This window comes from Phyllostomus hastatus, unplaced genomic scaffold, assembly GCF_019186645.2.
Source record: "Phyllostomus hastatus isolate PE091 unplaced genomic scaffold, TTU_PhHast_1.1 phas_contig_34, whole genome shotgun sequence".
Lineage (NCBI taxonomy): Eukaryota > Metazoa > Chordata > Mammalia > Chiroptera > Phyllostomidae > Phyllostomus > Phyllostomus hastatus.
The window spans coordinates 34,270,617-34,284,829 of NW_025333857.1; the positions used below are offsets into that span (position 1 = coordinate 34,270,617).

The window sequence follows — 14,213 nt, forward strand, 5'->3', positions numbered from 1 at the left end:
AATATTTTTATCTCAGTCTGTTACTTGTCTCTTCATTCTCTTCATGCAATTTGATTTTTAACATAAAAAAGCTCCATTTTTTCATCTTCTGAAAAGAGATTCTCAGGGGATGAACTCTGCCTGATCACTCTGAATCATCGTGTGACCTGGTGGGTAGAGTTCCTCCATCCCTGCTGTCCTTCTGGGAAGGTAATGCTGCATAAACATGAGCTGCCTGTCAAAGATTTCAGCTAAATGGAGACTAGAGAAAGAGGTTCAGGAACAAACTAAGGAACTAAGGAGAGAAAGGTTTTCATGGAAGCAAAATAATTGTTTTCTCCTTTTTGTAACTGGAAAAAATAGCTATCAAGTAGAGCACATGTCTTATTTTTTACACATAGTTCTCTTTACAGAGAGTTGGACTTGGGGCAGACACTCTGAGAGTTAAATTGTAGCATGCCTTCCCTCTCTCTTCCAGATCTTCTAAAAATTTACCATGTATGGGCATCACAGAGATATCGTTGCAATGAAGGCTTTAATTATGTGGGTCTAGGGTAGGACCTAAGTGCTACATTTCTATCAAGCATCAGATAATGGTAATGATGCTGGTCAGGAACCACACTGTAAGTAGCCGGTCTAAGGACAGCATGATGATGGATGAGAGGAAGGTGATGAGTATTAGCATGATGACAACTCAACTCTGTATTAACTCATCTGCCTCCAGAATTGACGTGGATAGCTGAAGTGAGTTTATTTCTGTTTCAAACATTGCTTGACCTCCTTGCCTCCACCAAAAGAAGAAAACTTTGTGCAATTCCATTTTTAAAATAGAAAAACTATTTTTAAAATCTTTTCAAGAAAGGCTTTTTCACTCTGAGAATCCAGAGCATGAGCTAGTGTCCACAACCCCAAGAGCAGTCCACAAAAGAGGGAGGGCACACTGCCATGGAGTGTTTTAATGTGAAGACAATGTAGGCACAGCTGACAATTGTTAAATCTGCAAAGGAAACCTGGTACACTGGGTGTTAGTTACAGTAATGCAAGATGTTTCTGGGAATACACTGTCTTCTCTTTCTTCTGCCTTTTCAATTAATGACCAGGGATTTTTGTAACTAATCCTTCAATTGTCTTACTGCCTTTTGAACAAAAGAGAAATGCCTAAAAAACAATAGCAGAAAAGACTTTTCCAGAATCCCATGAAGATTTTAATTTCCCCTAGTGCCAGAGAAATTTAAAATTCCATCTGTTCTCATGGTGGGTACAACAGTAATTACCTGGGCATCACAGAACAGTTCTTCTCAAACTTGAATGCTGTCCTGGGGGGCTTGTTAAACAGCAAATTCTGATTCAACTGGTCTGGAATAAGTCTTTATAGTCTGTATTTCTAACATGCTCCCTGGTCATGCCAATGCCCCTGGTCTTCGGACCACACTGTGAGTGGTCAGGGAAGACATTAACTGCTTTCAACCTGAAAGATGTAAGGTCATACTCACACATTATCACATTATAATTAAAACTTTGACAGGACAAGATGTATTTAATGGGAATTAATTTGTAAATTATGAGTTTAAAATCACTATGACTTATAAAACTGATTTTCTTTGTTTCCAAAGGAGATATTTAACTTATTATTAGTAATTGCCACTAATGATAAAATTAATCACTGGCATTGATCTTTGTGGGTTACATTCTCTGTAATTCCAATTTTCTGGGGAGTTAGAGTAAGCAAACAACACTTCAGGAATTAAAATCCCTATGGAAAAGATAAATCAACTCTCTTCATGATAATCCTACAAATCACGCCTTTGAAAAAGTCATTTTTTGCCATTAACATGGAATAGTAATTTTTTCTTACTCTAGTTTCCAATGATACATAGGTTAGGAAATTATAATACTATAAAAATAAATGTTATCTTTGGCTCATTTAGAAGCTATCAACTGATTGGAGCAAAGTGCTCACACAGACTACCACCCAGGATATTACAGAGTAGAGTTCAAGAAGAACGGGAGATCCCAAATGCTGATAGGTGTGAGGGTATTCTAGTAGGAATTATAGTACACTGAATTTCATGCACTGTATTTGATTTTAACCAGGATGCTGGGGTTAAGATGTTGTGTACCTGATGAGATATCGGTGAACACAAACCTGATCCAACATCAGGAATCTTTTAGAATCACCATATAGCATCATATAAGGGCAAAAGCTCCAAGACTTACTTTTTCCAGTGGGTCTCATTTTTCCACACCTCCATCCCACCCATCTTAGGGTTGTTTTCAGATAACTAAAGTTACAGTGGAACTAGATCTTAGGTACACCTGCTTCATCCTTTGGGTTGGTTGTCATGGGGCATTGGAAGATTTTATATTTAATAGGGGTAGACACTTATCAGTCTTCCAGTGAATAGACGGTGACTTTAACTTGGATTTGCTACAAATGATAGATGAGATACAGTTTGGGTAGAAGAGTTGCAACTTGGGCTACTGAGACCATCTACAAAAGGATTTTTAACCAAATGGTCAGCTTTATTGGAAGTTTTTATATGTGTAAATTGTGCTTTACTCAGACATTAGGAGCTTTTCCTGTGCTAAGCAAAATAAGCCAGGCGGGGAAAGACAAATACCATATGATCTCACCTTTAACAGGAACCTAAACAACAAAGGAAACAAACAAGCAAAATATAACCAAAGACACTGAAATAGAGAACAGGCTGACAGTGACCAGAGGGAGGAGGGGAGGGAATTTCAGGGGAAAAGGGGAAGGGATTATACTTTTATTCCAAGTATAAAAGACACATGGACAAAAACTACAGGGGGTGTGGAAATGGGAGGGAGGTGAGGAGGGCTGGAAAGTGGGCTGGGATGGGAGTAAATGACAGGAAACTATACTTGAACAACAATTAAAATAAAAATTAAAAAGAAAAGAGTTTTTCCCCCACTGTCCACTTTTAGTATAACTGTAACATTCTGGGAAACAGAAACTAAGAGGCAAACCCAGTGTCCTGGACTGGGAGTTATTGTAGACTGGGTAGATGCCTCTTATTTCCCTTAAGGGGAAAAAAAAGGGGAGGTAGAAAACAAAAGATGACACAAAAATGACCCCAAAACAAAAGTCAGGAAACAGAGAAAGAATTACTGGTCACTCCTTAGTATTTTCAGATTCTAGCCATGTCCCCAGGTTTTATTTCTTTACAGATGGTTTACATGCTATGGAGAATTCTTACTTAATAACTTGATTCATTGAAAACTCATTGGAGCCTTATCATATCGTACCAGAATCACCTGGGAGCCTATTCCAAAGTATATATCCACTCCAATCTCAAGATCCTGATTTTTTCTCCTCACCCCATATATGAAAAACCAGTATGGCTTAAAGCCTCTTTTATAAAAGGGAGTATAAAATCTCTTGGTTGTACTAAAAAAAAAAAAAGAAAAGAAAAACAATTTTAGGACCACTGCCTTAAAGAGTTATAAAAATTCTCTTCCTGCTCCACAGAAAATACAAAACACAAATATGACCTGGGCCCTGTCCACAGTGGACTTAAAATGCCCAGAATATAAGAATGGCTGGTTTGAGTTGTAAGAGATGGAATTGTAGGAATTGAGAGTCACAAGAGCACACACAGTAAAAATGTTTCTCCAAACAAAAAGTACATGAACATCCCATTATTACTACCATTCCTGGTCATTCCTTTTAAAAGTTAAGGTATTCTGATGGATCAAAGTGATACACTTCCTAGTCAATTCATTTGCCTAGATTAGTTCCTCTAGCTTAACACCTGCCTTTACAAGCAGGTGATTCTAAGGCAGCAGAACAAAGGTATGTATGAGGTCTGTTCAGAAAGTATCTAATCATGTAATATGAAAAACAGAGAAATTTACAGAAGAAGATACAAGAAACATTGTACCTAGGACAATGACACCTCAGTCCCCCTCAAAGTAGGCAACTTGAGACTTCACACCATGCTGCCACCGCCATCACCTGCCCCATTGTATTTTCCTGAATCTTACCGACAGTCTGAAATCCCTTCCCTGTCAAAGGTGATTTTAGTTTTGGGAAAAGTCAGAAGTCTCAGGCTACCAAATCTGGGCTGTAGAGGGGTTAAGTCACCTGGGTTATTTGATGTTTTGCAAAAAATACTCTGCACAGGATGTGATGCATGAGAGAGCATGTTATGATGAAGCAGCCAATCACCAGTTGCCCCTAGCTACAGCCTTTTGAATCATCTGAATAGTTTCCATGGAGGAATGTTCAAACTTAATACAAAATTTGATGCAGATTCACTGTTCTACTCACTCAGTCATTTTGAATGAGAAGGCCACACAGTACATGTGCTCACTCAGTGGTATCTACCACCCCCACTGACTAGTACAGTGAAGTCATCCTTGTTCACACATGTGCATTCCAGTCCACTCTCCTTGGTTGGTGTTGAACAAACCATTCTTGTTATATCAACAATGGTTGGACTTTTTCCAGACAGACCTCATACATTTTGATAAGCGGAAATAATTCAACACATAGTGGCCTTGTGCCATGGGAAGGGGCTATAAGGAAGGAAAGGCCTTCAGGAGGAGCTGGGAGGAGAGAACTAACATCTCCACAGAAGAGACAAATTTTTACTAGTCTATAATTATTAAATAGGATCTGCCGGCCAAAAAATAGAGTATTAAATTAACTGTACTTCATAAATTGTCATCAAATAATTTTAATTTTGTGACTTTCTTTTACATTATAAGAACATCATTTCAAAAAACTATATCTGATTGGTTTTATACACTAAATAATTAATCAACAAGTAAAATTTTAACTAAAGTTTTCACAAAAGATTACCAATAGAAAAATATAGGTGAGAGGAAGATAAAAGAAATAGAAAAACTGAAAAATCGGGAGCATATCTCAAACCATCTCCCAGAGCATTGTGGCTCCTCTATGTTTGTCTCTAAGACAATGCTATTTTTGAGTTAATCCATGAGTTAAGCAAACGTATGAAAGTTGAACTATCTTCTTAGTTTCCTTATCATTGTAACAGCTGGTGAGGTCCAAGCCACTAAATTGCCCCTAGATATTTGAAACCATGATAGACAGTGTGTCCCCAGATCTGTATTCACTGCAAGGCAATTGCACCAGAGAGTATGGCCCGGCCTGTGCAGTGGAAGACATTAGTAAATGGCAAATACAGAAGTGATCATGTGACCTGTTGTCCTAATCAGTGTCTGAAATACTCTGTCTTGAAGATGTGCTTTATACAATACATAGCATGAATTAAGAAGTTGTAACTCAGAAGCAGTTTATTTAAAATGAGAGAAAAGGATTAGTACTTTCAATTATTTAAGTTTATCTTCATCTGTAATAAACCTCAAATGGTCTATTCTGCCATAATAAGTAAAAATGACCGTATGTTTTCCAAACCAGTAATCCCTTCTTGCACACAGCAACACACACATACCCTGCTAAGCGGTTTCTTTCTCTTTAAAAATACTGTTACAATGTTTATGGTTCTTCAGGATTACATGTTGAGCTAAAATTATAAATATGTATAAATATGCAGATCCTCTATTGAATCATTTCTTATCTCATTTGTATTTCTGAAGTTTATGAGATAACCTTTGTGGCTTTCAAAAACATCTTCTCACATCCCAGGGGGCAAATTACCTCTATTTCATTTCCTTTAGAGTTAGATCATTTTATAATTAAGAACTTATTGAAGCAGATTCTCCCCACGTGTAAGTTACTCCCTGGGGAGTAATTTATGCAAAGAGCCCCTCTGACTTAATATCATATAAGCCTAACAACTGTACAATGGATACCTGGGATTCTTAGTCAATTTTGTAATCATTGCAAAGAAGTTACTGTTTGAAAGTTTATCACTTTAAAAAATAACTTATAGTTTCATTCATTTGGTATTTTTTAAACAAGATTTTTAATAAAGGAATAATAATATGGCTTCAATTTCTTGTCCAAACGATTTGAAACACCAATTAACAACAATGCTGATGATAATGACAGAGACTGACATTTTGTAACTCTATTGACAAGGTACTTCTACATAAAACATCTCATTTAATCCTCACAAATCTATGAAGTTTGTTGTCTAAGCTTCATAAACAAAAAACAAAATCAGAGATTTTATCTTTGTCATGAAATCAAGGAGAAGAGAACAGAATAGAATGACATCAAATTTCTCATTGTTTCCACATCACAAAATACTAAAAACAAATCCTAGTTAATGTAATCTAAAAGCTAAAAGAATAGAAGCAAATAGAAATGGTTTGATAAGTATTTTAGTTGACTTTGTCTCTTCTAATTTATTTTTCATTATCTCTATAGCCAGTGCTCCTGGGATAATATAGGAATTCAAAATTATATTCATACTTTATCTTTGTGAGAGGCAGAGAAAGGGTTACTAAATGAAGTACCAGGAAACCTGGCTAATTTCTGGCTTTCATCTCCCAAGTCAACTCAAGGGCATTATTAACCACCTCAATCCTCAGTTTTCTCATAGAATATAACGCTGAATTTTTTGCTTATAAAGATAAACTCACTATGAAATATTTAATTTGAAAAATTTAATGTGCTCTTAAAGCAAAGTGTTATCTTTTTTAATGTATAAAAATATAAAAAATAGGGTTATGTCTTGCATTCATTTGTTTTGTATATTTAAGTGTTAGGAAACTGTAGAAAAGCATCCAAGTGGCACACTGATATACAAAGCATTTTGAAGCACATTTTGCATATTTTAAATTGAGAGTGGGAAAAGCAAATCTTTCTAGTGTGTATAATTTTAACAACACTTAGAATACTTTCAGAGGCATAGGATTTACAATAATACAATCTAAGTAAAGTTTATCTAATGAATTCATCCATAACCTTGATGCTGATAACTTAAAATCAACTTTCCAAGATTTATATACTGGTGCCTATAAGATATCATACCAAATTACACCCATGCAAAATGGAAATCCCATGCCCCACCAAAATCCACAAAGTAGTTGCCTTACATCCCCACTGTTGTCAAGCCTACTATTCAATCTCTCTCTGGTTCAGAAAGCTTAAAGTCACCATCTTCAATTTCTACCTCTGTGTCCTTTCCAGCATTTATCTTCTCAGCTCTACCTTTGAACTATATCCCTATTTGCCTCTTCCTCTGCATTTATCCTGCTACCAATGGAATCTCCACTTTCATCTCTTAACACCCCAGGCTAAGCATGGCCTTTCAGTTGGTTTTTTACATGTTTCTGGTTAGTCTGCTGAACTCACCTTTGTAAAATACTCAAACCACCACTTTCATCATTTCTTTTGCTTGTTCACTCTCTTGATTGATTATGGCCAGTAGTATCAGCTGAAAATCCTCTGCCTCTCAGTAGCTCCATAATCTGATATCACATCCTCTATCTAACCATATGGTCCAAGTTTCCATTAGAGCCACATTGATTGTCTCCAGGATTACAAACCACATCATTCCAGACTTCCTTCTATCATTCCCGACCTCCTTCATTCTGTACTGCCTGCCAAAATGCCCTTTACCTTTCTCTTCAGCCTAACTAAATTATATGCAATCCTCAAAATCAACCAAGCTGTTTTCATTTCCAGTGAAATTATTTCAGTTCCTACCAAAGTTGTAGGTAGTACCAAAGTTGTAGGTAGTACATACTTTATCATTTTTTTCTCTGATTTCTCTGTGTATCAATTGTGTGTTGGTGTCATTAGTATATTGTATCTTATGAAAGCAACATTTATTATTTTAGGGGACATACAAAGGATGCTCAATAAATATATGACTGATTTATTATTGGTATTTTCACAAGTAAACATTCAGCCACATAATGTATTGGGCTAGCCAAAAAGCCCATTTGGTTTTTCCCATAGAATAAAAGACACATTTTTAATTTACACCAATAACTTTATTGATTTCGACATTTTGAGTATGTTGGATATGTCCTATTATTGGCTTCTAGTGGGTAGAGACCAGGGGTGTTGCTTAACATCTTCCAGTGCATAAGACAGCCAAGAATTATTTGGCCAAAATGTCAAATAGTTTTTGGAACTATTTTCAAACCACTTTTGACACATTCAGTCAGTCACAACATCTTCTCCAAATACTGCACAAATCTTTTTTGCATTTCAGTTATGTTTTTACCTTTCTTGAAATAATAAAGCATAATATGCCAAAAGTGTTGCCTATCTTCTTCCATCTTCAATACTAAAATGGCTGCATGAAAATTCACCAATTTTGATGTCTTTTTTGAAATGCATACTGATATAACAGCTATCACAATATAATCTAACAAATTGTTCAAATGAAGTTAAAGAAAACTAAGCACTGCTAGAGCCATCATATAGAAAAAACTAAATGAACTTCTTGGTCAACCTGATATAAAGTCACCACCACCTGCTCCAGTTTTGCTTTTATTTACCTATTTAAAAACTATTGAAATAAGGCAATGTGATAACTCTCTTTGACAATGCTTGAAGTGTAAAATAAAAAAAAATGAAATCTCAGGTCCCAGGAATTTTTAACTCACATTATTTCAAGGTCAAGGTTATAAAGGATAAAATGATGAAGGCAAAATTTACAAAATTTCTGGTCCCTGGCTTTTCTTTTTCTTTCTTTCTGAAAAAAGCAAACAAGATGGATTCCCTTTTAATTAGAAGAGCTTCAGGAGGCCATTCAAATGGGACTGGATGACCTCACAGCATATCCATACCCCCACCCCAGTATCTTTAAACACTAAAGTCCTGACAGGAACAAGTGGAGAGGGAGGTAGAAGGGTAAAAGTAAGAAGAAAACTCTATGAGCTCAAAATGCCTGTTTTCCCTTTTCAGCACAAATTGAAGTGATACCATGCAAAATTTGTGGCGATAAGTCCTCCGGGATCCACTATGGAGTCATCACATGTGAAGGCTGCAAGGTATGGGACTTTGACACAGTACTGCCCCCAGCATCCATGTTTGCCTCAGGCATCCATGTGCCTCATGATGCATGTGGTGACACCTTTTTAAAGAAGGCCTGCTATAGGATTCTTGCATCTGCTACTGACATTCAGGAATTCTTGCTTGATGGCTGGGTGGGTTGATTTTCCATGCCTTGGCCTTTCACCTTTCTGCTATAGGCTAACTACCTGGTCAGCAGATGCTTGAAAATGGATTGTTATGTAAAAGTTTGAATTATTCACATTGACAGAGATATAAGTGCTGATTCTTGCCTTTTTAACAGTACTGTCTCCAGTAAACTCCAGGGCATTTATTCCTATATGAAGGAACTATAAATTAAATTCCCCAGCTGGTGTGGCTCAGTGGATTGAGTGCAGGCCTGTGAACCAAAGAGTCAAAGTATCGCAGGTTGGATTCCCAGTCAGGGCACTTGCCTGGGTTGCAGACCAGGTCCCCAGTAGGGCAATCCCACATTAATGTTTATCTCTCTCTTTTCCTCCTCCCTTCTCCTTGGTCTAAAAATAAATAAATAAAATTTTAAAAAATAACAAAGATTGTAAGCTAATGGGCCTATATTTATTTATCTGCTTGAGAAAGAAGACAAAGTAACAGTTGTAATATGCACATGGCTGTCCTTTATTCTCACATTCCAGAAAAAAATTAAGAAAAAAAAACTGGAAGCATAAAATGTTAGAAGTAGACCAGATAATCTGTAAATTAATTAAAAAGCACCTGCCCAACCTGCTCATTTTTCAATGAGACCCTGAGGTATAAACAAGATTATGTCATTTGGCCAATGTCACAGATCTAGTGAGAGGACATGGTCAACACTATGACCATGGTTTTACTGGCTTTTTCATTCTGGGTTCAGTGTTCCCCTCCAGGACAGAGCCAATCAATCCTTCCAAAACAAATGAATGCCTATAGGCGAGTTGATTTTAAAGTACAAAGCTGAGATGGATAGATAAGTAGATGATAGATAGATAGATAGATAGATAGGAAAAAGTTAAAAGGATAGTAGTTAACATAGACCTAATCTAAAATAAGAGAAATTTAAAACAGTAAATTTGTTAAATTAATCCCTAGAAGGAAAGTGCAAGTGACTAAATATCAAGAGGGAAATAAAAACAAGTCTACAATTAATTTTAAAAGGTGATGTGTAACCAGAACAAATACAATGCAGCTGTGGTCTAGTAGGGTGTGGGAGTGCTCTGCCTGCAGGGCCACCCCCTGGCCACCACTGATGAGAATAAGTCCACCAAGACATGATCTGCTTGGGGAGGAAAGGTGACCTATCTCTCAAAAGAGAAGGGCCAAGAGCCTTTTCCTCACTGGGCTCTTATTGGGTTCATTTGCACAGGAATACAGGTAAAGCTCATTAATCATTGTCAGGCAGTAAGGATCAAACAGTAGATAACAAAGAACTCTGAGGGCCTATTTTGAGTCAGGGTCAGATAGCTAAAGAACAATAAAACTTTGAGGAACAAACTCACTTCTTGCTTGGACTCTTATTTAATTGAGAGCATTCTAAACAAAGCAGGTTTCACGGGATTTTACATTTTCTTTCTCAGGCCTGATGCCCAGGAAACCCACCCTTTCCAGCACAGGGCTGCACCTCCCTCTGTCATTGTTTCAGGCTTAAGGCAAGCAGGGGAAGTACAGCAGCCAAGAGATTAGAAGACTTCTTGCAGACAGAATGAAGACTCAGGCTTTGTCAAAGCTGAGGGGCAAGGGTCCATCACCCCCTTTTGCTATAACCCCTCAAGTCCTTCCTTGGGGTCTCCATGTGATCATGCCTGTCTTAGGTCGTTCCCCACTTAAGGAATCTTACCTGTCATTGGCTAACTGATCAAGCATTGGGGGCAAGTTATGGATGAAGAAAAAGGAACAGAAGCAGCACCCCTGCCAGGGAGATAAGCTTTGTCTCCTTAGTTGCTTATGGTCCAAAGGTCACCCACTCAGCCTTAGCCATGGGGAGGTTACAGCTTCTGAAACCAGCCAGGGAAGTTCCCAACAGTAGGAGAAAGAGATATGCTGGCAAAGTTGCTGGTAAAAGCAGTTATATTTATGATAAAAAATGCAAGAGATTAAATCATTAATTTAAGATTGGTGAACTGAAAGAGATGTAGCACAATCATAGATTCTGAGAACCAACCTTAATCTTAAAACTTCAGTAGTGCTATGTGAAAAATTGGCAGTCTTATCCTAGTCTTAAAACAGCATAATTCCTACAACTAAAACTGGAGGAAAGAAATGAATGAAAATAACATTGGGGAAGGGTGCAAAGAGGGGAGAATACCATTATTAATATGCTAACCCATCAATATACTGACCTGCTTTAGAAGTGATTTGCAATAATCTGTATTTGAACATCATGAGATGTGCCTTTCACTGTTTTTCTGCAGACCCACATGTAAAAATTGCATGTTGTCCACCTTAATACAATTTATTCAACACATCAAAAGAAACAATAAAGCAAAATTACAAATCAGAAATTCTTTACTCTCCCAGAATAAGTTATTACTGCTGGGCAGATAGTTTTCTTTGTAAACACTAATAATTTTAGAATCAGAACTCTCTCCAGTGAAAGCATTTCCACCACTGTGTTGGTTTATTGTGCAATTTTAAAAGCTCTGGTCTGGTTTACATAGGATCCAAAAACACACACCCATAGTCTAACTGCTTTTTAGACTAATATCAAAGTGAACATGTATTGTGTTTCATTGCATAAGCTCTACTGGAAAATATCTGATTTCAAAAGATGAGGATATGTCCATGTTAAGGAGCAAAGCATTTAAAACAGTAATTTCCAAAAGATGTAACTACTGAACAAATACATTCCAGCAGGTCAATAGCCAGGGACAAGTGCATTGGCTTCTGTCATCTTTCTATTTAAAGGAGGAACCCACAGCCAAAGAAATTACACTGTTATTCCAAGGCATACTCAGAGATTTTAGTCAAAATGACATTGTACACCACACTTTTTTTTAATTTCATGGAAAAACCCACCTTTGTAAATATACTACACTCTCCTCCAAATAGTAAGCTCAGGAAATTCTGTTTAGAATAAAATGTCAATGACAGCACATTCTGTATCAAGCTCTGAATTTTTGTACTGGAGTTTTCCAGTCAGCATCAACCACCTGTTTTAAGTAACATCAATTCAGCTGGTGCACTTACTCAAATTTCTAGTCACTCAGTAAAATTTGAAACAATTTCTTTTACATGCCAAATACCTCATATGCGATAATGAGCAATAGATAAGCAAGTAATGCCTCATAATTAATGTCAAATTGGCCTTAAATTAGTAGGGCTGTAGCTATGACTTCAGAAAAGTCTTTTCTGTCAATTCTTATGTTAAGTAAGTGACACTAGACTATTCAAAGATTAAAAACTACCCACTTCTTTCCTAAAATGTAAATTCCTGATTATCTTTAATCAGTACAAATGGGCTGAGGTTATGCTTTTTGACAGCTTTTATGGTATGTGAAATATATCATTTCAATCCCTGGGGGCTTGGTTGGAAGTAATCTCTATTTTAAGGGGCTCCATGAATTCATTAGACTTGGACAACCAAATATCACATTCTACCATCACTGGTCCATTACATAAATAATACACATGTGTTTGTGGAGATGAACCTGTTTGTTGTTGAATGGCTTGGGGCTTACAACCAAAAACCAGTTAGAGCTCTTTGTCTTTAAGAAGATACTTGGCTACATATCCATTTCTGAGCTTCTGCACAAGATCAGCTGAGCTCTCTTTACACGACCATACTGAACCATATGGGAATTTGAAACAAAGGAAAATCACTAATCTTAATCCTGTCTTTATTTAAACTCCTGGGAGTTTTTGTGTTAGTGTTGATTTTTAATATATCCTGTTAAAATATTATTTATCCAGATTACCAAGTCTCTTGGCAACCCTAAAATTTTATGTCCAAGGTGATTGCCTCTCTAGCTTCACCATAGTCCCAGCCCCACTCTACCTCCTGTTGATAGTTGAGGAAACACAAAAGCTATTTAAAGGAAGTCTAGTGACCTATTCTAGGCCTCTCAGCAAGATGGGTATTGAGCTTAACACTTAGAAATGTTCTAGTTTTCCTCTTGAGAAAGATATTACTGTAGGTTATCCTTTCTTAAAATTTATCTTGGTAAATCTATAGGCTATCATTTTGTTCATAGCATTTTGCTCTTTTGCTGTATCAAAATTCAAGAGTAAAGAGTGATTAGGGGCCCTGATGTAGGTGGCTCAGTCAGTTGGGGCATCATCCTACACACCAAAAGGTTGCAGTTTTGATTCCTGATCAGGGCACATACCTAAGTTGTGGGTTTGACCCCTGGTCAGGCACTTATGGGAGGCAACCAATGAATGTTTCTCTCTCACATTGATGTTTTTCTCTCTTTCTTTCTCTCAGATCAACAAATATATTTTTTATTTTTTAAAATAAATAAAATAAAAGAATAATTAGGGAAACTGATTAAATGGGTGAATGATATACTTTCATATCTGTGGAGAAAATGTTTATTTTCCCAGTAGGGTTTTCTGTAAGACAATTAAGTCAAAGGGTATCCAAAGATTAAAAACATAATAAATTCAGCTGTGGTTTTATTCAGAATGGTAATAAATGATCTATGGAAGTTCATTTTGTACTGAAAGGACCCAAACTTATTTACATGAAAACCTCCTGCATCACCAGCCTGAGGCCAAGCACAAAGCAGTAATTCAGCTTTTACTTATTGCTTGTTTTTTTATTGAACAATTTATATACCATATTCTCTTATTCAAAGATGGGATGATTATAAGGTACATCAGTGGTTCAAAATCAAAACTCCCAGATGTATTCTGGCCAAATTCAAAAATTTTCAAATCAGCAAAAATGCATCTTAAAAACGAAGATAGCAGAACATACTGAGCCCAAACTTCAGTACTGCTGTTGCAACCAATACTCCAAGTCCCTCAACCCCACAGCACTTGACATAAGCCTGTGTTACAGTCCCCATCAAGTTTTGTCATATTTGCCTTACAGTGACACTTCCCTTTTCCACTCCTTTCTCCCTGCTCTTTGGGGCAGGAACTCTGTTCTACTTTTCTTCACATTGAACAGCATAGCTCACAAGCATCATTAATAGATGAATGAATGAGTGATACTGTCATATCTCTGTAGATAGTATATTTTTCCTAGTACAAATATCTGTTAGTTGTCCTAGGGAAGATATCCAAAGAATTTTAAAAACTAAATTCAGTTATGTTCACTGTAGAAAATATAGCAGACGTATATGTTAATGGTTTCTGTTTGCATTCT

General features: G+C 36.7%; 1 protein-coding gene across 2 annotated transcripts in view; it reads left to right on the top strand.

The window, feature by feature from the left end:
* RORB (RAR related orphan receptor B) overlaps positions 1-14,213 on the top strand; it is a 191,800-nt gene that overhangs the window by 123,739 nt on the left and 53,848 nt on the right. For both annotated transcript variants that reach the window (XM_045840679.1, XM_045840678.1), the window contains exon 2: positions 8,801-8,886. In XM_045840679.1, the coding sequence (XP_045696635.1) occupies positions 8,801-8,886 (86 nt within the window). The remainder of the gene's footprint in view (positions 1-8,800; positions 8,887-14,213) is intronic.